The following is a 27027-nucleotide window of genomic DNA, read 5'->3' on the forward strand; positions in this document are numbered from 1 at the left end:
GATCCTGGACATAAAACTCAACGGGGCATTCAAACTGTCAAGACATTGGAGGTTGAATACAACCATTCTTAAAGACCATACATTCACATCATATTTTATTACAGAGTTTAAAGCATTTTTCTCTATTAACTCTCAATCAACAGATAACCCCTCGCTCCTTTGGGAAACCTGTAAAGCATACGCCAGGGGTCTGATTATGTCATACACAGCCACTAAGAGGCGGAAAAAGCGTGAAAAGCAAAAAACGTTAGAGGGTAAATTAGGAACTAAAGAGAAGGACTACATTAAAACTCCCACCTCTGCCCTATTAAAGGAAATATCAGTCCTTAGATCAACGTTGGACTCTCTCCTAACACAGGACGCTGAAAAGAAAATGAGATTTGCATTCTAAGACAGATCAGTTCTACAAAGTATGGGAACCTTACCTAAATTACCTAGAACCTGAAGTATCAGCTATTATGCTGCAAGGATTCTCTTAGAATGGTGGTGATCTATGTATTTCAGAATTACACTGTACGTTCCATGTGGGGAAACTAACTTCTTGGTTTAAACTGAGCTTTTTTGTTTTTAATTTCTGTTTGTATGTTTGTTTAAAATGTATGTATTGAGAGACGCAATGATGGGGATGGGGTGAGAGAAGCACCGAGCGGGGAGAGGAAAATGGGTGTGTGTGTGTGTGTGTGTGTGTGTGTGTGTGTGTGTGTGTTAGTGTGTGTGTGTGTTTGTGTGTGTGTATGTATGTATGTATATATATATATATATATATATATATATATATATATACATATATGTGTGTGTACAGGTATGTGTAAGTGAGTGCTGTTTTTTTGCTCTGTCTTTGTTGTTGTATCTCTTAATATGGGTGAAAATTGTTCAACTCCAATAAAAATACTGTTACAAAAAAAAAAAAAAATTCTGCAGTTAACAGTCAAGATAATATTTTAGCATACTAAATATTTCTCCACATAACATGCTAACCTGTTATTGGACAGAAGTTGTTAATCGTACCAGTCTCTCTATTGTCTCATAAAGTCTCTTCCCTTCCCAGACACTTTAACCTAGCTGACAGTCCCTTGTTCACCTTTTCATGACCCATATATCCCAATCTTTTTATAAGGCTTCATCATTGAGTCAGTTTTTAAATAGTGACATTCTGTGCCCTTATAGAGCGCTGACACACTGCTCCACCCCTGTTATCTGGCCCTGGATGTGAGGACAGGGCCTGTTGCTACTCATTCATACTGTGATGGTGAAATGATTAACTCCCATCCGCCCAGACGGTTTGAGTAATCTAGGCCTAGCTGGATTACCCACACTCAGGCACGCTGAGGATGACAACTGTTAGTAGCTGCAATGCCATTATGAGGAAGTTCAATTTTGGAACCATCAGTTATGTTTCAACTTTCTTGCTGACATTGATGCTTATTGACCTCCTATTTACATAAATGGACTGGAATACGATATGACCGTGAGTAGCACAGCGTTTGAATGCAATTCAATAGTTCACTTTTTAAGATGCAGTGACATCTGGTGGAATGAAATGAAAGTGATACATGTGAAACACTAGGCAACCTGTGTCAAATTATCACTTATGATAAAGTTGTTCCAAATATGCATGTCAGTAATACATTAGTTCAATAGCTGTTTGAAATAAAAATGTCTATTGAATATTCCCTTCAAGGTTAATTCTAAGCTGTCTCTCAACAATTGTTTTTTAAGTGTTTTTTAGGTCTTGTAATAAATCAATAAAAAATTCTGTGGTTGTACTTTTTTCTGGTAGCTTCCGTAATCAACCCACTTATCTATAGAAAATGACATGTGTTTGGTACATTAAAAAAAAGGCTTATGCTTTCGGGCATATTTTAGGATGTGTAAAGAGTCAGCGAGGATGTCGTCAATGTATGCTATCCTTCCACTGTGACATTAAGTTCCTTCTGTTAGAGAACTGATAACCAAACTACTTTGCATTGAAGTCACTCCCCGTGTCCACAATGTGCAAACTCAGCTCTCTCATCACAAGACTGAAGTTGAACTAATTAACTATTGAGATCATCTGCCTCTGAGTTCATCTGTTGTGAGACTGTGCACTTGGGCAAAGCCTTATTTTTCTCATTCTCCGAGGCAGTGGATCTTAATTGTCTAAACTAGCCAGCTGAAGTGTCTCCTGGGCTACAACTCACCTATCCTGACCCGTTTTACTGCCGATCCGGAGCCCCATCGGGTCTTCACGACTGGACCACCGACGTTATCTGCCCGAGGGAGTTATCCAACTGGCCCCTCCGTCGCCACGTAACCTGATCGCCCATCTGCGGCCCGCTAATCGTTAGCTGTCTTTTCGGCTGCGATCTGAATAGGTCTATCGGACACTTTTTTTGGGCCACTATAACTAACTATTTTGCCAACTTGGACAGGTCCCCCCTTCCACACGGAACCCCACTAACCCACAGACGGAAACGCACGAGCTGGCTAAAAACAGACCTCCCTCCCATCTTCCACCAGCTTGCTACCTATGGCCCGGCTAGCTGTCTGAATCTCACTGGACCCTTTGATCACTCGGCTAAGCATGCCTCTCCTTAATGTCAATATGCCTTCTCCATTGCTGTTCTGGTTAGTGTTTATTGGCTTATTTCACTGTAGAGCCTCTAGCCCTGCTCATTATACCTTATCCAACCTCTCAGTTCCTCCACCCACACATGCTATGACATCTTCTGGTTTCAATGATGTTTCTAGAGACAATATCTCTCTCACTATCACTAAATGCCTAGGTTTACCTCCTCTGTACTCACATCCCACCATACCTTTGTCTGTACATTATACCTTGAAGCTATTTTATCGCCCCCAGAAACCTGCTCCTTTTTCTCTCTATTCTGGACGTCACAGACGACCAATTCTTATAGCTTTTAGCCGTACCCTCATACTTATTCTTCTCTGCTCCTCTGGGGATGTAGAGGTGAATCCAGGCCCTGCAGTGCCTGGCTCCACTCCTACTCCCCAGGCGCTCTCTTTTGATGACTTCTGTAACCGTAATAACCTTGGTTTCATGCATGTTAACATTAGAAGCCTCCTCCCTAAGTTTGTTTTATTCACTGCTTTAGCACACTCCGCCAACCCGGATGTCCTAGCTGTGTCTGAATCTTGGCTTAGGAAGTCCACCAAAAACTCTGAAATCTTCATCCCTAACTACAACGTTTTCAGACAAGATAGAACGACCAAAGGGGGCGGTGTTGCAATCTACTGCAGAGATAGCCTGCAGAGTTCTGTCCTGCTATCCAGGTCTGTACCCAAACAATTTGAACTTCTACTTTTAAAAATCCACCTCTCCAAAAACAAGTCTCTCACCGTTGCCGCCTGCTATAGACCCCCCTCGGCCCCTAGTTGTGCTCTGGACACCATATGTGAACTGATTGCCCCCCATCTATCTTCAGAGCTCGTGCTACTAGGTGACCTAAACTGGGACATGCTTAACACCCCAGCCATCCTACAATCCAAGCTTGATGCCCTCAATCTCACACAAATTATTAATGAACCCACCAGGTACAACCCCAAAGCCGCAAACACTGGCACCCTCATAGATATCATCCTAACCAACGTGCCCTCTAAATACACCTCTGCTGTTTTCAACCAAGGTCTCAGCGATCACTGCCTCATTGCCTGCACCCGTAATGGGTCAGCGGTCAAACGACCTCCACTCATCACTGTCAAACGCTCCCTGAAACATTTCAACGAGCAAGCCTTTCTAATCGACCTGGCCCTGGTATCCTGGAAGGATATTGACCTCATCCCATCAGTAGAGGATGCCTGGTTATTTTTTAAAAATGCCTTCCTCTCCATCTTAAATAAGCATGCCCCTTTCAAGAAATTTAGAACCAGGAACAGATATAGCCCTTGGTTCTCCCCAGACCTGACTGCCCTTAACCAACACAAAAATATCCTGTGGCGTTCTGCATTAGCATCGAACTGCCCCCGCGATATGTAACTTTTTAGGGAAGTTAGAAACCAATACACACAGGCAGTTAGAAACGCCAAGGCTAGCTTTTTCAAACAGAAATTCGCTTCGTGCAACTCCAACTCTAAAAAGTTCTGGGACATTGTAAAGTCCATGGAGAATAAGAACACCTCCTCCCAACTGCCCACTGCACTGAGGATAGGAAACTCTGTCACCACCGATAAGCCCACTATAATTGAGAATTTCAATAAGCATTTTTCTACGGCTGGCCATGCTTTCCACCTAACTACCCCTACTGCATTCAACAGCACTGCACCCCCCACAGCTACTCGCCCAAGCCTCCCCCATTTCTCCTTCTCCCAAATCCATTCAGCTGATGTTCTGAAAGAGCTGCAAAATCTGGACCCCTACAAATCAGCTGGGCTTGACAATCTGGACCCTTTCTTTCTAAAATTATCTGCCGAAATTATTGCAACCCCTATTACTAGCCTGTTCAACCTCTCTTTCGTGTCGTCTGAGATTCCCATAGATTGGAAAGCAGCTGCTGTCATCCCCCTCTTCAAAGGAGGTGACACTCTTGACCCTAATTGCTACAGACCTATATCCATCCTACCCTGCCTTTCTAAGGTCTTCGAAAGCCAAGTCAACAAACAGATTACCGACCATTTCGAATCCCACCGCACCCTCTCCGCTATGCAATCTGGTTTCAGAGCTGGTCATGGGTGCACCTCAGCCACGCTCAAGGTCCTAAACGACATCGTAACCGCCATCGATAAGAAACAATACTGTGCTGCCGTATTCATTGACCTGGCCAAAGCTTTTGACTCTGTTAATCACCACATCCTCATCGGCAGACTCAGTAGCCTTGGTTTCTCAAACGATTGCGTCGCCTGGTTCACCAACTACTTCTCTGACAGAGTTCAGTGTGTCAAATCGGAGGGCCTACTGTCTGGACCTCTGGCAGTCTCTATGGGGGTACCACAGGGTTCAATTCTTGGGCCAACTCTTTTCTCTGTATACATAAATGATGTCGCTCTTGCTGCTGGTGAATCTCTGATCCACCTCTACGCAGACGACACCATTATGTACACTTCTGGCCCTTCTTTGGACATCCTCCAGACGAGCTTCAATGCCATTCAACTCTCCTTCCGTGGTCTCCAACTGCTCCTAAACACAAGTAAAACTAAATGCATGCTCTTCAACCGATCGCTGCCTGCACCTGCCCGCCTGTCCAGCATCACTTCTCTGGACGGTTCTAACTTAGAATTTGTGGACAACTACAAATACCTAGGTGTCTGGGTAGACTGTAAACTCTCCTTCCAGACTCACATCAATCATCTCCAATCCAAAGTGAAATCTCGAATTGGCTTCCTATTTCGCAACAAAGCATCCTTCACTCATGCTGCCAAACATACCCTCGTAAAACTGACCATCCTACCAATCCTCGACTTCGGCGATGTCATTTACAAAATAGCTTCCAATACCCTACTCAACAAGCTGGATGCAGTCTATCACAGTGCCATCCGTTTTGTCACCAAAGCCCCATATACTACCCACCACTGCGACCTGTACGCTCTCGTTGGCTGGCCTTCGCTTCATAATCGTCGCCAAACACATTGGCTCCAGGTCATCTACAAGACTCTGCTAGGTAAAGTCCCCCCTTATCTCCGCTCACTGGTCACCATAGCAGCACCCACCTGTAGCACGCGCTCCAGCAGGTATATCTCTCTGGTCACCCCTAAAGCCAACTCCTCCTTTGGTCGTCTCTCCTTCCAGTTCTCTGCTGCCAATGACTGGAACGAACTACAAAAATCTCTGAAACTGGAAACACTTATCTCCCTCACTAGCTTTAAGCACCAGCTGTCAGAGCAGCTCACAGATCACTGCACCTGTACATAGCCCATCTATAATTTAGCCCAAACTACTACCTCTTCCCCTACTGTATTTATTTATTTTATTTATTTTGCTCCTTTGCACCATATTATTTATATTTTATCTTTGAACTTTCTTCAAACTACAAATCTACCATTCCAGTGTTTTTCTTGCTATACTTTATTTACTTTGCCACCATGGCATTTTTTTGCCTTTACCTCCCTTATCTCACATCATTTGCTCACATTGTATATAGTCTTATTTCTTTCTCTTCTACTGCATCATTGATTGTATGTTGTTTTACTCCATGTGTAACTCTGTTTTTGTATGTTGTCGAACTGCTTTGCTTTATCTTGGCCAGGTCGCAATTGTAAATGAGAACTTGTTCTCAACTTGCCTACCTGGTTAAATAAAGGTGAAATAAATAAATAAAATAAACATTGAGACAGTGCAGACAGAAATATATAATCTCAGCAAAAAAAGAAATGTCCCTTTTTCAGGATCCTGTCTTTCAAAGAGAATTCATAAAAATCCAAATAAATTCACAGATCTTCATTGTAAAGGGTTTAAACACTGTTTCCCATGCTTGTTCAATGAACCATAAACAATTAATGAACATGCACCTGTGGAACGGTCATTAAGAGACTAACAGCTTACAGACGGTAGACAATTTAGGTCACAGTTATGATAACTTAGGACACTAAAGAGGCCTTTCTACTGACTCTGAAAAACACCAAAAGAAAGATGAGTCCCTGCTCATCTGCATGAACATGCCTTAGGCATGCTGCAAGGAGGCATGAGGACTGCAGATGTGGCCAGGGCAATAAATTGCAATGTCCGTACTGTGAGACGCCTAAGACAGGGCTACAGGGAGACAGGATGGACAGCTGATCGTCCTCGCAGTGGCAGACCACGTGTAACAACACCTGCACAGGATCGGTACATCCGAACATCACTCCTGCGGGACAGGTACAGGATGGCAACAACAACTGCCCGAGTTACACCAGGAACGCACAATCCCTCCATCAGTGCTTAGACTGTCCGCAATAGGCTGAGAGAGGCTGGACTGAGGGCTTGTAGGCCTGCTGTAAGGCAGGTCCTCACCAGACATCACCGGCAACAACGTTGCCTATGGGCACAAACCCACCGTCGCTGGACCAGACAGGACTGGCAAAAAGTGCTCTTCACTGACGAGACGCGGTTTTGTCTAACCAGGGGTGATGGTCGGATTCGCGTTTATCGTCGAATGAATGAATGTTACACCGAGGCCTGTACTCTGGAGCGGGATCGATTTGGAGGTGGTGGGTCCGTCATGGCCTGGGGTGGTGTGTCACAGCATCATCGGACTGAGCTTGTTGTCATTGCAGGAAATCACAATGCTGTGTGTTACAGGGAAGACATCCTCCTCCTTCATGTGGTACCCAGCTGGGATCAGGGCCATTCCCCCCAGAAATGTCCGGGAATTTGCAGGTGCCTTGGTGGAAGAGTGGGGTAACATCTCACAGCAAGAACTGGCAGATCTGGTGCAGTCCATGAGGAGGAGATGCACTGCAGTACTTAATGCAGCTGGTGGCCACACCAGATACTGACTGTTACTGTTGATTTTGACCCCCCCTTTGTTCAGGGACACATTATTCTCCCCCCTCTCCACTGGGATTCTACACGCATGATATCTAAAAAAACAACATGGTGATTTAATATTGTTACAGCTACATTAGATCACTTACATACTGTACAGTGGCAAATGCATTACTAATCCAAAAAATATACTGAACAAAAATATAAACGCAACATGCAACAATTTCAACAAATTTACTGAGTTACAGTTCATATAAGGAAGTCAGTCCATTTCAATGAATTGATTAGGCCATTATCTAGGGATTCCACATGACTGGGCAGGGGTGCAGCCAATCAGAATGAGTTTTTCCCCACAAAAGGGCTTTACTAGAGACAGAAATACTCCTCAGTTTCATCAGCTGTCTGGGTGGCTGGTCTCAGATGATCCCGCAGGTGAAGAAGCCTGATGTGGAGGTTGTGGGCTGGTGTGGTTACACGTGGTCTACAGTTGTGAGGCCAGTTGGACGAACTGCCAAATTCTCTAAAACAACATTGGTAGAGAAATGGTAGAGAAATTAACATTCAATTATCTGGCAACAGCTCTGGTGGACATTCCTGCAGTCAGCATGCCAATTGCACCCTTCCTAAAAACTTGAGACATCTGTGGCATTGTGTTGTGTGACAAAATTGCACATTTTGGACTTTTATTGTCCCCAGCACAAGGTGCACATGTGTAATGATCATTCTGTTTAATCAGCTTTTTGATATGCCACACCTGTCAGGTTGGATGGATTATCTTGGCAAAGTTGAAATGTTTGCTAACAGGGATGTAAACAAATTTGTGCACAAAATTTGAGAAAGATAAGCTTTATGTGTGTATGTGTCACGTCCTGACTAGTAAAAGGGGTTATTTGTTATAGTAGTTTGGTCAGGGCGTGGCAGGGGGTGTTTGTTTTGTGTGTTTTGATGTATGTTCTATATTTTATATTTCTATGTTCCCTATCCTTGTTTTGTATTTCTGTGTTTTGGCCTGGTATGGCTCTCAATCAGGGACAGCTGTACTTCGTTGTCGCTGATTGGGAGCCATACTTTGGTAGCCCATTTTCCACCTTTCTTTTGTTGGAAGTTGATTTTGCATAGTTGTGAGTAGCCTGCAATACTGTTCGTTCGTTGTGTTTTGTTTATTGTTTTGCTGGTTCACGTTTATTAAAATATGATGAACCCAACCCACGCTGCACTTTGGTCCCATCCTTACGACGAACGTGACAGTATGGACATTTTCTAAAATGTTTTATTTCAGCTCATGAAACATGGGACCACACTACATTTTGCGTTGATATTTTTGTTCAGTTTAAATCAGGCAGAAAAATATCCTGGACCCACTGTCAAAAAATTCTTCCGCTATCTCTGGCCAGTAGCCTATAGAGCATTTTCTATAATTGCGGGTTTGATTTCATATAGTCCTGCGGTTGCGGATGGGTTATTAGCAATTGCGGCGAGTGCGGCTGAACAAACAGCTGACCGCTAATATGGGTAGTGCAGTTTTTAGGGAATAGTGTGGCTTTTGGGACATATCTATAAAGTCGGTCATCATGGAGGATAGTCCTCCCATCATACCCTTCACACAGACTATCAGTCATCCTTAATTCCAGCCATAATCAGACTGTTAATTAGACAGGTAGTATGGGGGGGGGGGTATCTGTTTTGGGTATCTGTTTGAGGTGGTTTTGAGTACTTTTAGGTTGTTTTGCTTATCTGTTTGTGGTTGTTTTGGATATTTGTTTTTGTGGTTCTCTTCAGTTGATTGGGGTGATTGGTACGAACAGCTACACCATCACCAGACACCATTTCCATAGACTTACAGTACACGTCATGATTGTAGATCCAATAAGTAAAGAGCTTTGCATTATTTACTATGGATGGACCAGTCCATATACAATACATGTTTTCAGTAAAACTTTATTTTTTTCAGTGCATGAACAGAACACCATGTCAAACATATTTCCTTTTAATCTACTTTAAATAAAAAAATAATGGAGCTTTCTATATATTTCTATTTTCTTCCCGAAAGAGCACTCAGCGAGTATTTATAAAGGTGCTGTACAATATACAAACATTTACAACTACTGTACCCACATAATGTAGAGACCACAAGGATTTGTTTTTTCTAATGAAGCAATGAAAGGCCACATTATGATACAGAGACTAGATACGAGACTGGGTATAAATTAATTTGAGGGGCCATACAACGGTGCAGAATACATAAGTACTGTAATACATTAATTATTTATTTCCAGTCTGTAACATGTAATTCCTTGCTACTAGCAGCTTCAAGAACCACTGGAGGTTGAGTGTGCTCATTCATGCGATCAACAATCTATTGCGCAGAAAATGCCACTGGATGGCTCATAATGAATACAGTACACTCAGAGCCCTAGACCATTCTATCATCACACACTGGACCAAATTCAGAGCAATGTTGATATCCGGTCAAATCTGGCATTAAATTGTAACTTCATCACCAGTCATCATTTGCTACTTTATTGTATTCCCTGAGCTCAGTTATAAACATGTCTTGATCGTAACTTAATTTCAACTTTTGACACAACTTATGTCCACTCCATTGTCCATCAAGGTATGACCCCCATACAAAAACAATACACGCAATCAGTTTTCGATATAACATTTCTGTCTGAATGTAGCCTTAGCCTACTCTGGTGTTTAACACAATCACATACCAAAACTCATTGCAGAAAAACTACAATTTGAAATTATGATATTGGCCATCAACAGTAAAACTACTTCAAGGGACATGGTTCCATAGTCGCAGGAAGTAAATAAATCACAAGAAAAAAAAGAAGAAAAAAAAATTATGTGTGCACTCAGGCTTTATTACTCCTGTATGAGCGGAGAAAAATACTCCTCAGCAGAGCGGGGACAAAAAGACCCGCCCCCCCCCCACCCCAAACAGCTTCCCGCGGCCATGCATGGTTCTGGTAATTTTATCAATAAGCAATCATTTTGGCATTTAATAACAGAGAAGTTACTTATCAAAATCATTGCTAATAGCACTGTAATGCATTGGCAACAATGTTAGGCATCACAAATGGTTATTTTCAAAGGAATCAAGATTATCCAAAAAATATATATATTGTAATGCTACAAGTAGTTTATGTAAAATATTACGACGTTCACATATTTTCCCACAATATAACACATTTAGAGCAATGGCAACTTCTGAAACATATAGCAGTCTGCATGTAGTACTGCACTGTATATACAGTGCATTCGGAAAGTATTCAAACCCCTTTACTTTTTCCACATTTTGTTACATTACAGCCTTATTCTGAAATACATAATTATTTTTTACCTCATCAATCTGCACATAATACTCCATAATGACAAAGCAAAAACAGGTTTGTAGAAATTTTAGCAAATGTATAAAAAATTAAATACAGAAAAATGACATTTACATAAGTATTCAGACCCTTTTCTCAGTACTTGGTTGAAGGACCTTTGGCAGCGATTATAGCCTTGAGTCTTCTTAGGTAGGACCCTACAAGCTTTGCACACCTGTATTTGGGGAGCTCCTCCCATTCTTCATTGCAAATCCTCTCAAGCTCTGTCAGGTTGGATGGGGAGAGTCGCTGCACAGCTATTTTCAGGTCTCTCAAGAGATATTCGATCGGGTTCATGTCCGGGCTCTGGCTGGGCTACTCAAGGACATTCAGAGACTTGTCCCGAAGCCACTCCTGCATTGTCTTGGCAGTCTGCTTCGGGTCATTGTTCTGTTGGAAGGTGAACCTTCGCCTCAGTCTGAGGTCCTGAGCTCTCTGGAGCAGGTTTTCATCATGATTCTCTCTGTACTTTGCTCTGTTCATCTTTCCCTCGATCCTGATTAGTTTCCCAGTCCCTACCACTGAACAACATCCCCACAGCATGATGCTGCCACCACCATGCTTCACAGTAGGGATGGTGCCAGGTTTACACCAGATGTGACGCTTGGCATTCAGGCCAAAGATATCAATCTTGGTTTCATCAGACGAGAGTATCTTGTTTCTCATGGTCTGAGAGTCTTTAGGTGCCTGAGGAGTGCCTTCCATCTGGTCACTCTACCATAAAGGCCTGATTGGTAGAGTACTGCAGAGATGGTTGTCCTTCTGGAAGGTTCTCCCATCTCCACAGAGGAACTCTGGAGCTCTGTCAGAGTGACAATCGGGTTCTTGGTCACCTCCCTGACCAAGGCCCTTCTCCCCAGATTGCTCAGTTTGGCCAGGTGGCCAGCTCTAGGAAGAGTTTTGTTGGTTCCAAACTGCTTCCATTTAAGAATGATGGAGGCCACTGTGTTCTTGGGGACCTCCAATGCTGCAGAAATGGTTTGGTACCCTTCCCCTGTGCCTTGACACAATCCTATCTGGGAGCTCTTGCGGACAATTCCTTCGACCTCATGGCTTGGTTTTTACTCTGACATGCACTGTCAACTGTGGGACCTTATATAGACAGGTGTGTGCCTTTCCAAATCCAGTCCAATCAATTGTATTCATCACAGCTGGACTCCAATCAAGTAGAATCATCTCAAGGATGATCACTGGAAACAGGATGCACCTGAGCTCAATTTGGAGTCTCACAGCAAAGGGTCTGAATACCTATGTAAATAAGGTATTTCTGTTTATTTTTTATGAATTTGCAAAAATAAAAATAAAAACAGTTTTTGCTTTGTCATTATGGGGTATTGTGTGTAGATTGATGAGAAAAATAAATAATTTAATACATTTTAGAATGAGGCTGTAACGTAACAAAATGTGGAAAAAGTCAAGAGGTCTAAATACCTTCCGAATGCACTGTATGTCATGAACAATGAAGACCCATGGCAGTTGCTACCACTAAAATGCATTAGAAGGATGGCGCAAGATGATTCTGGGCAACCTTGAACTCTATATCAAAACATGGAATGGCTCAGTATGGCTACATACACTATACATACAATATATATACAGTATATATTTTATATACACACTATCGTTCAAAAGTTTGGGGTCACTTAGAAATGTCCTTGTTTTTGAAAGAAAAACACATTTTTTGTCCATTAAAATAACATCAAATTGATCAGAAATACAGTGCAGACATTGTTAATGTTGTAAATGACTAATACAGCTGGAAATGGCTGATTTTCTTTATGGAATATCTACATAGGCGTACAGAGGCCCATTACCAGCAACCATCACTCCGGTGTTCCAATGGCACGTTGTGTTAGCTAATCCAAGTTTATCATTTTAAAAGGCTAATTGATCATTAGAAAACCATTTTGCAATTATGTTAGCACAGCTGAAAACTGTTGTTCTAATTAAAGAAGCAATACAACTGGCATTCTTTACGCTAGTTCAGTATCTGGATCATCAGCATTTGTGGGTTCATTTACAGGCTCAAAATGGCCAGAAACAAAGAACTTTCTTCTGAAACTCGTCAGTCTATTCTTTTTCTGAGAAATGAAGGCTATTCCATGCGAGAAATTGCTAAGAAACTGAAGATCTCGTACAACGTTTGGCTACTACTCAAATCATATCAAAGTTTATTTGTCACGTGCGCCGAATACAACAGGTGTAGACCTTACAGTGAAATTCAAAAAAGGTATTAGGTGAACAATAGGTAAGTCAAAAAATAAAAACAACAGTAAAAAGACAGTGAAAAACAGTTGCGAGGCTATATACAGTAGCGAGGCTACATACAGACACCGTTTAGTCAGGCTGATTGAGGTAGTATGTACATGTAGATATGGTTAAAGTGACTATGCATATATGATGAACAGAGAGTAGCAGTAGCGTCAAGAGGGGTTGGTGGGTGGTGGGTGGCGGGACACAATGCAGATAGCCCGGTTAGCCAATGTGCGGGAGCACTGGTTGGTCGGGCCAATTGAGGTAGTATGTACATATGTACATGAATGTATAGTTAAAGTGACTATGCATATATGATAAACAGAGAGTAGCAGCAGCGTAAAAGAGGGGTTGGGGGGGGGGGGCACACAATGCAAATAGTCCGGGTAGCCATTTGATTACCTGTTCAGGAGTCTTATGGCTTGGGGGTAAAAACTGTTGAGAAGCCTTTTTGTCCTAGACTTGGTACTCCGGTACCGCTTGCCATGCGGTAGTAGAGAGAACAGTCTATGACTGGGGTGGCTGGGGACTTTGATAATTTTTAGGGCCTTCCTCTGACACCGCCTGGTGTAGAGGTCCTGGATGGCAGGCAGCTTAGCCCCAGTGATGTACTGGGCCGTACGCACTACCCACTGTAGTGCCTTGTGGTCGGAGGCCGAGCAATTGCCGTATCAGGCAACCGGTGAGAAGGTCAGAGACCTGACCATGTGGTGCAAGGACAACAACCTCTCCCTCAACGTGATCAAGACAAAGGAGATGATTGTGGACTACAGGAAAAAGAGGACCGAGCACGCCCCCATTCTCATCGACAGGGCTGTAGTGGAGCAGGTTGAGAGCTTCAAGTTCCTTGGCGTCCACATCAACAACAAACGAACATGGTCCAAGCACACCAAGACAGTCGTGAAGAGGGCACGACAAAACCTATTCCCCCTCAGGAGACTGAAAAGATTTGGCATGGGTCCTCAGATCCTCAACATTTTTTACAGCTGCACCATCGAGAGCATCCTGACGGGTTGCCAGGCAGTGATGCAACCGGTCAGGATGCTCTCGATGTTGTAGCTGTAGAACCTTTTGAGGATCTCAGGACCCATGCCAAATCTTTTTAGTTTCCTGAGGGGGAATAGGCTTTGTCGTGCCCTCTTCACGACTGTCTTGGTGTGTTTGGACCATTCTAGTTTGTTGGTGATGTGGACACCAAGGAACTTGAAGCTCTCAACCTGCTCCACTACAGCCCCGTCGATGAGAATGGGGGCGTACTCGGTCCTCCTTTTCCTGTAGTCCACAATCATCTCCTTAGTCTTGGTTACGTTGAGGGATAGGTTGTTATTCTGGCACCACCCAGCCAGGTCTCTGACCTCCTCCCTATAGGCTGTCTCGTCGTTGTCGGTGATCAGGCAGTTGTCGTTGTCCCTTCACAGAACAGCGCAAACTGGCCCTAACCAGAATAGAAAGGAGTGGGAGGCCCCGGTGCACAACTGAGCAAGAGGACAAGTACATTAGAGTGTCTAGATTGAGAAACAGACGCCTCACAAGTCCTCAACTGGCAGCTTTATTAAAATAGTACCCACAAAACACCGACAGCGACTCCGGGATGCTGGCCTTCTAGGCAGAAAAAGGCATATCTCAGACTGGCCAATAAAAAGAAAAGCTTAAGATGGGCAAAAGAACACAGACACTGGACAGAGGAACTCTTGAGTTTCAGAAGAAAGTTCTTTGTCTGGCCATTATGAGCCTGTAATCGAACCCACACATACTGATGCTCCAGATACTCAACTAGTCTAAAGAAGGCCAGTTTTATTGCTTCTTTAATCAGGACAACAGTTTTCAGCTGTGCTAACATAATTGCAAAATGGTTTTCTAATGATAAATTAGCCTTTTAAAACGATAAACTTGGATTAGCTAACACAACGTGCCATTGGAACACAGGAGTGATGGTTGCTGATAATGGGCTTCTGTACGCCTATGTAGATAATCCTTTAAAAATCTGTCGTTTCCAGCTACAATAGTCATTTACAACATTAACAATGTCTACACTGTATTTCTGATCAATTTGATGTTATTTTAATGGACAAAAAAATTCTAAGTGACCTCAAACTTTTGAACGAAACTGTATATATATATATATATACAGTACCAGTCAAAAGTTTAGACACACTTAGTAATTCAAGGGTTTTTCTTTATTTTTTACTGTTTTCTACATTGTAGAATATTAGTAAAGACATCAAAACTATTAAATAACACATATGTTAAAAAAATGAAAATATATTTTATATTTGAGATTCTTCAAAGTAGCCACCCTTTGCCTTGATGACAGCTTTGCACACTCTTTGCATTCTCTCAACCAGCTTCACCTGGAATGCTTTTCCAACAGTCTTGAAGGAGTTCCCACATATACTGAGCAATAGTTGGTTGCTTTTCCTTCCCGCTGCGGTCCAAATCATCCCAAACCATCTCAATTAGGTTGAGGTCAGGTGATTGTGGAGGCCAGGTCATCTGATGCAGCACTCCATCACTCTCCTTCTTCGTCAAATAGCCCGTACACAGGCCGGAGGTTTGTTTGGTCATTGTCCTCTTGAAAAACAAATCATAGTCCCACTAAGTGCAAACCAGATGGGATGGTGCATTGCTGCAGAATGCTGTGGTAGCCGTGCTGGTTAAGTTTGCCTTGAATTCTAAATAAATCACAGACAGTATCACCAGCAAAGCAACCCCACACCATCACACCTCCTCCTCCATGCTTCACGGTGGGAACCACACATGCGGAGATCATCTGTTCACCTACTCTGCGTCTCACAAAGACACGTGGTTGGAACCAAAAATCTCAAATTTGGACTCACCAGACCAAAATAAAGATTTCCACCGGTCTAATGTCCATTACTTGTGTTTCTTGGCCCAAGCAAGTCTCTTTTTCTTATTGGTGTCCTTTAGTAGTGGTTTCTTTTCAGCAATTCGACCATGAAGGCCTGATTCACACAGTCTCCTCTGAACAGCTGATGTTGAGATATGTCTGTTACTTGAACTCTGTGAAGCATTTATTTGGGCTGCAATCTGAGGTGCAGTTAATTCTAATTAACTTATCCTCTGCAGCAGAGGTAACTCTGGGTCTTCCTTTCCTGTGGCGATCCTCACGAGAGCCATTTTCATCATAGCGCCTAATGGTTTTTGCGACTGCACTTGAAGAAACTTTCAAAGTTCTTGAAATGTTCCAGATTGACTGACCTTCATGTCTTCAAGTAATGATGGACTGTCATTTCTCTTTGCTTATTTGAGCTGTTCTTGCCATAATATGGACTTGGTCTATTACCAAATAGGGCTATCTTCTGTATACCACCCCTACCTTGTCACAACAAAACTGATTGGCTCAAACGCATTAAGAAAGAAAGAAATTCCACAAATGAACTTTTATCAAGGCACACCTGTTAATTGAAATTAATTCCAGGTGACTACCTCATGAAGCTGGTTGAGAGAATGTCAAGAGTGTGCAAAGCTGTCATCAAGGCAAAGAGTGGCTACTTTGAAGAATCTCAAATATAAAATATATTTTCATTTGTTTAACATGTTTTTGGTTACTACATGATTCCATATGTGTTATTTCATAGTTTTGATGTCTTAACTATTATTCTACAATGTATGAAATAGCAAAAATAAAGAAAAACCCTTGAATGAGTAAAAACTTTTGACTGGTACTGTATATCTATATTAATCTATAATTTCAATAAATTACACATAGGTTATCATACACATGGTAAACAATATCTCAAACCACAAGTTTCTGGTCTTTTGTAATGATATATTTTGTATTCACGAATCATGTCTATTGTCTTAGAACAGTCTAGAATCCTTCGTAAAGCTAATGCTTTCTGAATAAAGTCTGAAATCTCTACATGGTGTTAAGGTCAGAACTTCGGCATCAGTATTTTCACATCAGGTGAAAGGATCATACTCAGTGGAGTGGTAAAGGCGTGCAATAAAATAAACGTACGGACTGCATGCAGTTGAGCAAATCCCTTGGGAAAAAAGTGCCATGTGAAAAGGCCAATTCCAAGGTGCTTGCTGTAGATACCCAACATGAAAATAAAACCTTTACTGACAGCTTAACTTTGTGTGTGTTAGAGACCTTTCTGCTTGGTTGCATATGGGATAATAATTGCATTATAATGGGTGAAGTATGGTTAGTATTCATTCCACAAGATGTCCAAGAATAGGCCCTAAACATTCCAAACATGCGTATGGCCCAGATCAGAGATGTCTGAAGCAGCACACGAAGCAGGAAGAGAGATGACAGCGTTGGCTTTACATGCCATTCCTAATGTCAAAGGCCAATATAGCTTAAAAAAGTCCTCTTCACGGACACAGATGGACATGACACATGGCCGATAAGGTTGCCTGTCATTCCTCGTCCATCCCTCTCATTGGAGAAAGAAACAGACCAACAATATACAGCATGTTGTGGTACAGCTCAAGTCTGTGTGATTGTGTCCACTCAGTGTTGTCCATACTGTATCAGTAAGGGGGATTACGCAGCACCTCAGCCTGGGAGAGGATTCTGGCTGAGCTGGGGACTTTCCAGGGGCCAGGGCTAATCTGACCCTTTTGGTTCAGAGGATCCTGCTGAATGGCATTTGGAGAGGCCTGTGTGTCTTTTATACTCCTTTCCTCTGTTGTAGAGGCCCCATAATATTTTCTAGTCTTTCCCTCTTTTAAGGAAGCCCCTATGTCTTTTTTGCTTGTCTGCTCTTCGCGTTTTTCCTTTTCTCCATCTTGAGGTTTACTCTTCTCTAGAGTAACTTTCAGAATATCTCTCCATGCCCCTGTCTCCATAGGGGTTGGCCTGTGATGTCCTGCCTCTGTCCCCACTTTCTTTTCAATACTGACCTGGCCATGGGCAGCCTTGGTCGTTCCCACTATCCCTTTTCTCTCCTGTGTGCTTTTCCTGCCCTTTGAATCTCCCCTTTTGCTGTTTTTGTTTTCATCAAAGGGCTCCTTGCTGGAAAGCTCCTTTGATGTGCTCTGCTGTACCTGCTGTTTCTTTACATGCAGCTGGCTCGAGGCTTCCTGTCTTTCTCCAGTAGACTTCTTGGGACTGGGTGACCGATTTCCTTTCTGGCAGTGGGACTTCCTGTCTTTGCTTGGCTCTGCTTCCTGTGCCTTCCTCTCAGATTTTTTGGGACTCTGTGAGTGCTCTTTGGCTTTAGAGAATGTTTCACCTGTTTTTTGGGGGCTGCTGGGCTCCTTGGAGTCTTTAGACCTGGTGTGACCTGGTTTGACCTTATAGAGGTTGATCTGCTCAGGGGTGATGGGAGAGAGCCTGTCAGCCTGCCTGTCTGCCCACTCTCCATTCCACTCCACTGAGCCAGTGCCCCTGCTGCACTGGGGGTGGAGCGTCCGGGGGGACAGGGAGTTCCAGTCAGGGGTCTCACTGGTGAAAGAGGAGGAACCTGAGGTGAAGGTGCAGGTGGAGAATGGAGAAGCGAGAGGGGATGTCTCTGAGACAAGCGCCTCTCTAGGAAAGCTTGTGGTTGAAGTGACAGTTGGATCCAATTTACCTAGAAGTAAAATAAGTAATTACGCAGATGTAAAATATTTATAGAGTGGCACACAGATCCTTATGAAAATAACAAGTAACGTACAAGAGCAAAATTCAGATGAACTAGTTTAGACAGATGAAAGGAGGAAGCAAGAAGGAAATGATAGGAATTACCAAGGTAAAAGAGGACAGGCCAGTAAAAACAGTGAAGTGGTTAGTGGTGGTGCTCGTTTGAGTAATAGCACACAGTAGAGGGGACGCAATCACCTGCAACAGGGGGAGGAGAGGAAGTGCCAAGAGTAAGCAGTTATAGACAGCAGAGGACTCCATTCATGAAACAACAAACATCCCCAACACAGTCAGGCACTCAGTTTGGGTGACATTTCACATTAAGGGTACAGTACATTAATTAACATAAATTAATGAAGTAGCCAACAGAGATAGCTAAATCATGAATTAATGTATTTACAAGGCATTGCTGCGTCAGTTCATGTTAATTAGCGCACCCTTGTTAAATGCTAGTAACATGTTATAACGCGCAACAACAAACAAGGATATTCAAACACCCTGCATCTCATACCACAAAAAGGTAAATATTATCTTCTAGATCTAGACTTCTGTGTGTACTTACTGTTGTCTTGTACCAGACCCTGCCCTGGCCTTAACAGGAGCTGCACTTTGCTGCCTCCAGCCTGGATCAGCTCGATGGCGCGGGTATGGGTGATCCCCTGGGTCGGCTCTCCATTGATCTCCACTACCTGATCCCCCACCTGCACATACAGGCACAATCTAGATGATCAACTCCTCAATGGCAACAAAATATGTAATTAGTCTGTTATAAGACATGACAGAATCTTGATATCATGAATAGTCTAGTAACAGTCATTTGTGTGGCTGTTTCCTAAGGCACCGGGGGTCAGACTTACGTGGATCCTGCTGTCCAGCAGGGCAGGCCCCTCCTCAGCCAGTCTCAGGATGTACAGGCCCATGTTGTACTCTGTCCCTCCCCTCAGACTGAAGCCAAAACCCCGGGACCCCCGGTCCAGCTCCACCGTGATACAGCCCTGCGTGGCGCATGCGTACACACACACATATGTACACACACACACACGCAAGCATGCACACGCACACACTCACATGCACGTAAGCACATGCACTCACACACACACATGCACGCATATGAACACACATACAAGCACACACACAAGCACGCACACACACATTATAACTTAAGTTATAACTTAGTGCAGTTTTTTCTGAGTCATATATTATTTGATTGATGTAAAATCTCTAAAACATCGGATAAAAACAATGACAGTAATAATGGTATGAGCCTTGCCTGTTTGGGGCCTGTAACACACATTGTTCCCTGTTCGCTCAGAGGCAGAGTTTTGTAGTCGGCCCAGGTGACTCCCTCCCTCTTCTCCTCCTCCAGATCTAGGTTATAACTAGAACAGACAACAGCATCCAGTAACACTATGTTATATCTTCAATAATGTACAGCAGTGTCTCCGCTGGGGGCACAGAGAACAAAGCAATTTGAATCATTAAGATGTTGTGTCAGACATAAGTCTCTGGGTTGTTCTGCTAAATGCTGAAGCAGGGATTTAATCCGTGTCTTGGTGTAGTAGTGAGATCAGGACCTTACCGCTCGTCATGCATAGCTGACCTCTGACCCATAGCTCTGTGATGAGGGGCGGGGCTCTGCTTGGCTGAGCTGGCTCCAGAGGGAGGGCCCTTGTATTCTGGAACAGACAAATACAAGTCACACCATTATGATAACACAAACACAAACCAACCATCTCACACAGAGCTCATTGGTATATGACTGGGAATACTAGGGAAACCAACACAGTCCCATCCCATGGGTGATACTACTGGTGAAGTTTACCATCCTCGGGGACCACAGTAAGGGTGACAGCATTGCCAGCATCCTTGATGAGCTGAACGATGTCATTGTGAGACAGCCCCACGATGGACCGTCCGTTGACCGCTGAGATGCGGTCGCCTACATTCAGCAGGCCACAGCGGTCAGTGGGGCTGCCTTCGATGATGCGTCCGATCTTATGAGGGATCACTGCAAACAGAGAGATATCTAATGATAACACACCCATCCCACCTGATGGATTCAGTCAGAAATATACAATAGGTATTTAAGGGACTATATTACTCAATAGTAAAGAAGTAATAATCTTTTCACAGGAAGAACCTTCAAACTCTGTTCCCAGCTAATTTGGGTGATATGATGCTATCGAGGAGAGTGGAGTGTGTGTGGTTGTGTCTGGGATAAGCAGTGGTAATGCTGGGCATCGGGTGCATTCTCACCTCCTAGCGGGGGCTTGCTCTTGGAGGTGAGGATGACGAAGCCGAAGCCCTCGCTGTCCTTGCGGTGGAGGGTGATGTCGAAGGACTCGTGGTCCAGCACACTGGGCATCTGGATACGAGGGAGTCTGGGGGAGCCGTTCACCAACACTGGAGCCATGTGGAGCCCTGCCTCCTCCTCAGTCATATCTGATTGAAAAACGCATGGAGAGTATAGACTGAGTTGCAGTATCAAACACATAGATGGCATGTGTGTACTGTATGTGTGTGTGTGTGTGTGTGTGTGTGTGTGTGTGTGTGTGTGTGTGTGTGTGTGTGTGTGTGTGTGTGTGTGTGTGTGTGTGTGTGTGTGTGTGTGTGTGTGTGTGTGTGTGTGTGTGTGTGTGTGTGTGTGTGTGTGTGTTAGAGATCAAGGTGTAGAGGTTCCAGGCAGTCAGTGAGTGCTCACCTCTGTAGATGACTTTCCGACGCACAGTCAGCATGACCTGACCATTGCGGGCAGCGTTGGTCATCAGGTCCAGAACCTGCTTGTGGGAACGGCCCTTGACCATGATTCCATCGATGCCTATGAGCTCATCACCAGCCCTCAGGCGTCCATCCTTCTCAGCTGCACCAAGGTGCACGATGGCACCAATATACACCTGTCAGAGAGAGTCACACTTTGAGTCAGAAACACTGTCCATAGAAGACACAGTAGGCAATAGGCTTTCCTGGGTGTTGAAAATTAACAAAGATAATCTAACAGGGAGGAAGTTCATACTTCGGTACTCACTGGCTGCTCTGGACCTTCTCCTCCCAGAACACGGAAGCCAAAGCCAGTCTCCTGGTCCCTCTTGATGAACACATCCAGGTCTTTGGTGTGAGGCTCTGTGGACAGGGGTTACTGTGGTTAGATAGGGTATCATAGAGGTGAGCACCACCCAATCATCCGGTCAGCAGGGTGAACTCACAGGCTTATCTTGCAGCTCACATTGATACTGTATTCACAAATGTAGGGTGGCCCTTAACAGATGGTCACGAACTTACAAATTAAACACTGGCATACATTACAGAGCTATGGATGGAATAACTGAGCATAGGAGTACTAGGCCTCCTCTGTCTGTCTGTGTAGCTACAGTATGTGCACTCACGCTTGCTCTCCAGCAGGGCCTTGGACTTGAGGTACATCTCTGTGGTGTCTCGTTTGGGGGAGTTGTTGCGCAGGGTTGAAGTGTTGGAGATGTAAGGGAGGGCCTGGGGGACCGAGTCTGTGACACAGTCCAGAGTCTCTGTGCTAGATGTCATTTCCTGCCTCTGATGGGGCCACAGGGCCACAGACAGCACAATTAGAGCGCATAAAGACCACACAGTCTATATACATCTCATTACCCAGACACATAGCACAGGATGTAATGGTGATTGAATACTAAAGGAACGAAAGGTCATTCCACCGCAGGCTCTCGCATTGCTTTCACATTCCCACCGCAAGCTCAATAGTAAACCAAAGGCCGATGGGATTTGAATGTAATTTACCATTCACAGGCTAAAAAAAGAGTTCCCTATGGCGCTGACAGGCTTATTCTGTTGAAAAGGCCAGCTTCATCTAAAGCTGTCATACTAATATCCAATATTATCTAAAGAGGCTATGTGCTTCATTACCATTGAAATCCCCAGACAAAAAAAAGGAATGCTGAATAGAAGTAATTAAGACCATTTTCAAAGCAAACATAATCAATATTCAAATGTATAGTTATCATTTAATGTGATGCAGTGGGGCTTGCTGGTTAACCGCTTTCCACTCAAGGACAAAAGGCTTTAATAAGAAAATGGGGGATAAGCGTCTGGGCACACAATAGTAAAACACAGAGTATTATAAAACAGTGTCTGCTTTTACTCACAGGTTTCAGGCTCTTCACAGGAGATGTCTGACCTGTGAGAAACACAAGGAAGAGTCATGGGAAGGTTTCAACAACAACAAAAAGTACTAATGAGACATCAACCAGTAGATGGCACTGTCTACCTAACAAAGAACGAGAGCAGTGAACAGTTTCAATAGTCTAGACTCAGGAGGTTTAAAACAATGTTGTAGCCTAGTCCATCAAGAAGTATGACATCACTGTGTTATTAAAGATAAATAGGAGATATGTACATTTGAGAGAGAGGGGACCTACATGAGAGAGGACTAGCATAGTGAGCGAGACAGCGAGAGACAGAGAGAGAGAGAGAGTCATGCATAAAATCCAATGAACAATAATGTTAACTGTACAGTACACACACACGTTCCATCTCTCACGCTCAGATTGTTCCCACTGTTAATATAGCTCCAGCATTACATTGATTCACGAGCATGCACCTCTCTGGAAGCCTAAAGGGGATGACGGTTCAGTCTGAAAAGGGTTTATGGACCCTGATGTAATCAGGAGATCTAGCTCAATTATTTTGTTCCGATGTGAAAAATCTAACCCAAGGACTGTCATCAAGGACATGATATAAGATTAATTCAGTATGTTCACTTGCTCTCTCAATTCAATTCAAAGGGCTTTATTGGCATGGGAAACATATTTTTACATTGCCAAAGCAACTGAAATAGATAATAAACAAAAGTGAAATAAATAATACAAATTAACAGTAAACTTTACACTTACAAAGGTTCCAAAAGAATAAAGACATTTCAAATGTCTTATGTCTATATACAGTGTTGTAATGATGTGCAAATAGTTAAAAGTACAAAAGGGAAAATAAGTAAACATAAATATAGGTTGTATTTACAATGGTGTTTGTTCTTCACTGGTTGCCCTTTTCTTGTGGCAACAAGTCACACATGTTGCTGCTGTGATGGCACACTGTGGTATTTCACCCAGTAGATATGTGAGTTTATCCAAATTTGATTGGTTTTTTAATTCTTTGTGGGTCTGTGTAATCTGAGGGAAGTATGTGTCTCTAATATGGTCATACATTTAGCAGGAGGTTAGGAAGTGCAGCTCAGTTTCCACCTCGTTTTGTGGGCAAGCCTGTCTTCTCTTGAGAGCCAGGTCTGCCTTTGGAGGCCTTTCTCAATTGCAAGGCTATGCTCACTGAGTCTGTACATAGTCAAAGATTTCCTTAATTTTTGGTCAGTCACTGTGGTCAGGTATTGCTAGTTAGCAATTGCGCTAACTCTAGTTAGCAACTTCCTTCAAACTGCACGCAGAGACAAATATGTATCCACAAGTTCATCTGACTATGGGGAAGCAGAAAAAAATACTTTATTGTCAAAATCCTGAAGTGTCCATTTAAAGGGCCACGGATATAGAAGCATGCAGAAAATCTCCCTGTTCCTCCGATGATGATCAAAGCCACTCCGGGCTCATCGACTTGTGTACCATTTCCCCAGGGCGACTGGAGATGGATGTGTGAGACGTTTGAAGGGTGCTTTCCCCTCCCTCTCTCCCCAGGAGCAGAGCAGACAGAGACCCGTGCTTATGCAACTTCCCTTCCCAGGCCTGCAACAGACTGCAGTATGAATGCCTGACTGAGAGAGAGCCTTAGTAGAAGCTGTGAAGCAGCCTGAAGAGATACAGTATATATCCTGTACAGGGAGATGTGGTAGAGATCTGTGCATACAGAGAGGTGTTTATGGGAATATGTGAAAGGTATATTTGACAGGAGAGTTGGGTTGCATAGGGTGACTCTACAATTGTCATTACTACGTGATTATTTATGCCAAAAAGGCAACAGTCCCTCATGTGTTCACCTATTGCAGACATAGTGACATCACCAAGATACCATACCATAGTGTGTGTTCATGAGTGGTAGTTGACCCGATCTCTCACCTCCTAGTATCAGCACATTGAATTGACTCACCAAGGACACTGAAGAGGTCACATTGAGATATCACTGTATCACACTAATGCTGCGGCAACAGTGATGTCACAGCAGCGGTACAGTCACAGTGTTGGTGTTATGTAACCACAAGGCAGTGTTAATAAGACACTCTGTGACTCACCTCCTCTGAGCACCAGCACGATGACCTCGCTCCCCACCTGTAGGTCTTTGAGGATGTCCACCACCTGGGCGTGGCTCAGAGTCTGAACATTCTGACGGTTGATCTCCTTGATCACATCCCCTTTAAGCAGGCCGCGGCACCACTGGGCGTCTAGGATCATCTTCACCTTCTGGCCAAGGGGACAGTCTGCGATGGCAAAGCCAAACCCTCCCGGGCCTTTCACCAGGGGCACGCTCACCAGCTCGGGCTGCAGCAGGCCTGTTCCCCCCTGCTCAGAGAGCCTCCCGTTGGGCAGCGCGGCCACCATGGGCCGTCCGCTGGCGTCGGTGGTGACGTAGTGGAGCTCCTGGGAGGAGCCATGCAGCACGTCGCCCTTCACCAGCAGGGGCTGGCCATTGATGAGGGGCACGGCCGTCACCACCTCGCCTCCCTGCAGGGGCGGAGGTGGGGGAGGGGGGTTCTCGGTGTCCCCCGCCACGTCTGGGGGCAGCAGGTAGCCGCGGCACAGCACCATATCAACATACTGACTTACTGGGATGGACTGGAACATCTGCACCACCTCAGGGTGGGTCTTCCCCAGCACACATTTCCCGTTGATCTCCACGATCACATCGCCTGGCGGGGAAAACCACAGAGGGAGAGGAAAGAGAGAGGGAGAAGAGGGAGAGGAGAGAAAGGAAGAAGAGAGAAGGGTTGGAGAGAGAAGAAACAAGCCTTAGCAATCAGTGAGAATATATAGACATTTCCATGTGCGATATAATGATTGTTATGGCAATATAGTAGCTTGTTAGCTAGATGACTGTCCTGTTTGTGACAGACTGATTGACCATTTGCTAAGCCCAGCCCAGAATTTTGGGCAACCAATCGCAGAGCTCCAATGGATAGCAACTGTCGCCGAGTCCGACACCTCGGACAAGCTCACGTTTAAATTGCATGAAAGCCAGTGAGGACTATACCAAAAACTGAGTTTTATTGAAAATATAAATGTTTAAATGGCTAAATAATTTAACAGTGCACCAGGAGTACTTGCTATTGTGATTCCTGAAATGCAGAGCCTGTTGATGGAGTATTTTTCTAATCCAAAATTATACTTTTGTTACATTGTTTGTTAGCTCAGCAGTTTAGCTAGCTCTCAGTCTCCTTAAATAAAATAGTCACTTAGCAGACCCTCTTATCCAGAGTGACTTACATGAGCAATTAGGGTTAAGTACTTTGCTCAAGGGTATATCAACCAATTTTTCACCTAGTCGGCTCAGGGAGTCGAACCAGCGACCTTTCGGTTACTGGCCCAACGCGCTTAACTACTAGGAAACCTGCCGCCCATTGACCACCAAACGTTGCTAACACTAGCTAGCTAGCCACATAATATAGCTAACTTGTTTTCTCAAAATGTATGTTAGCTAGCTAAGTTAGCAATGATGTGAATACTCCCATCTGCTGTCAACATCAGGATACGATTTGAGAGTACTACAGTCAACTCCATCAGTGATTATAGCTTTGACTGCAAGCTGAGAGTGAATTCAGAGCCATTCGGTGGTAGCTACACTAGCTACAAACATAATTTTACCAGGTTTCTGTGTAGCAATTGTAATGACAGTCCACCACAAACATACCCACGAGTTTCCTGATTAGCAAGTGGAAGTATGTGTTTCATTTCATTGTGTATTAGAAACACAGTTTGAGATCATTGTGATAGTTGCCACCCCATCTTTTCTTCCCGTTCATTCTTCCTTCCCGTTCATTCATCCTCCTATCTCTCCCAATCAGGGTTTGCCATTTGAGAATGCCTCAAATTGAATTTGAATTGAAGTAGTTAATAGGATACAGAAATGCAATTTGAATTTGAATGAAAGGAAATATAATTGAATTCAGTGAAATTCAAATGCCTCTTCTATTCTATATTAGGTCTAGTCTATACAAATATTAAATCAAATTGTATTAGTCGCATACATATATCGCAGGTGTAGCAAAATGCTTATATCCCTATCTCCAACAGTGCAGTAATACCTAACAATACAAAACAATACACGCAAATCCCAAAAATCTAAAGAAAGGAATCAAGAAGTATAGAAATATTAGAACGAGCAATGTCAGAGTCCGGGACATAAATATATATGTATATGATGGTGTGTATAGACATTATGGACAGTATATGATTAGAAAAGGTGTGTTCAGCATTAGTTATATA

At 43.6% G+C, this 27027-nt stretch overlaps 1 protein-coding gene across 1 annotated transcript in view; it reads right to left on the minus strand.

The window, feature by feature from the left end:
- Positions 1-15353: 15353 nt before the first annotated feature.
- LOC106565872 (membrane-associated guanylate kinase, WW and PDZ domain-containing protein 3) overlaps positions 15354-27027 on the minus strand; it is a 194126-nt gene continuing 182452 nt past the window's right edge. Inside the window, exons 10-21 of the mRNA XM_014133506.3 lie at positions 24840-25454; positions 22753-22784; positions 22006-22168; positions 21648-21742; positions 21324-21516; positions 20879-21064; positions 20445-20630; positions 20202-20298; positions 19893-20001; positions 19480-19617; positions 19185-19323; positions 15354-18572 (exon numbers count right to left, since the gene is read on the minus strand). Of these exons, the coding sequence (XP_013988981.1) occupies positions 17530-18572; positions 19185-19323; positions 19480-19617; positions 19893-20001; positions 20202-20298; positions 20445-20630; positions 20879-21064; positions 21324-21516; positions 21648-21742; positions 22006-22168; positions 22753-22784; positions 24840-25454 (2996 nt within the window). The 3' untranslated portion in view covers positions 15354-17529. The remainder of the gene's footprint in view (positions 18573-19184; positions 19324-19479; positions 19618-19892; positions 20002-20201; positions 20299-20444; positions 20631-20878; positions 21065-21323; positions 21517-21647; positions 21743-22005; positions 22169-22752; positions 22785-24839; positions 25455-27027) is intronic.

Source organism: Salmo salar, chromosome 12, assembly GCF_965601325.2.
Source record: "Salmo salar chromosome 12, fSalSal1, whole genome shotgun sequence".
In the NCBI taxonomy this organism is placed as follows: domain Eukaryota; kingdom Metazoa; phylum Chordata; class Actinopteri; order Salmoniformes; family Salmonidae; genus Salmo; species Salmo salar.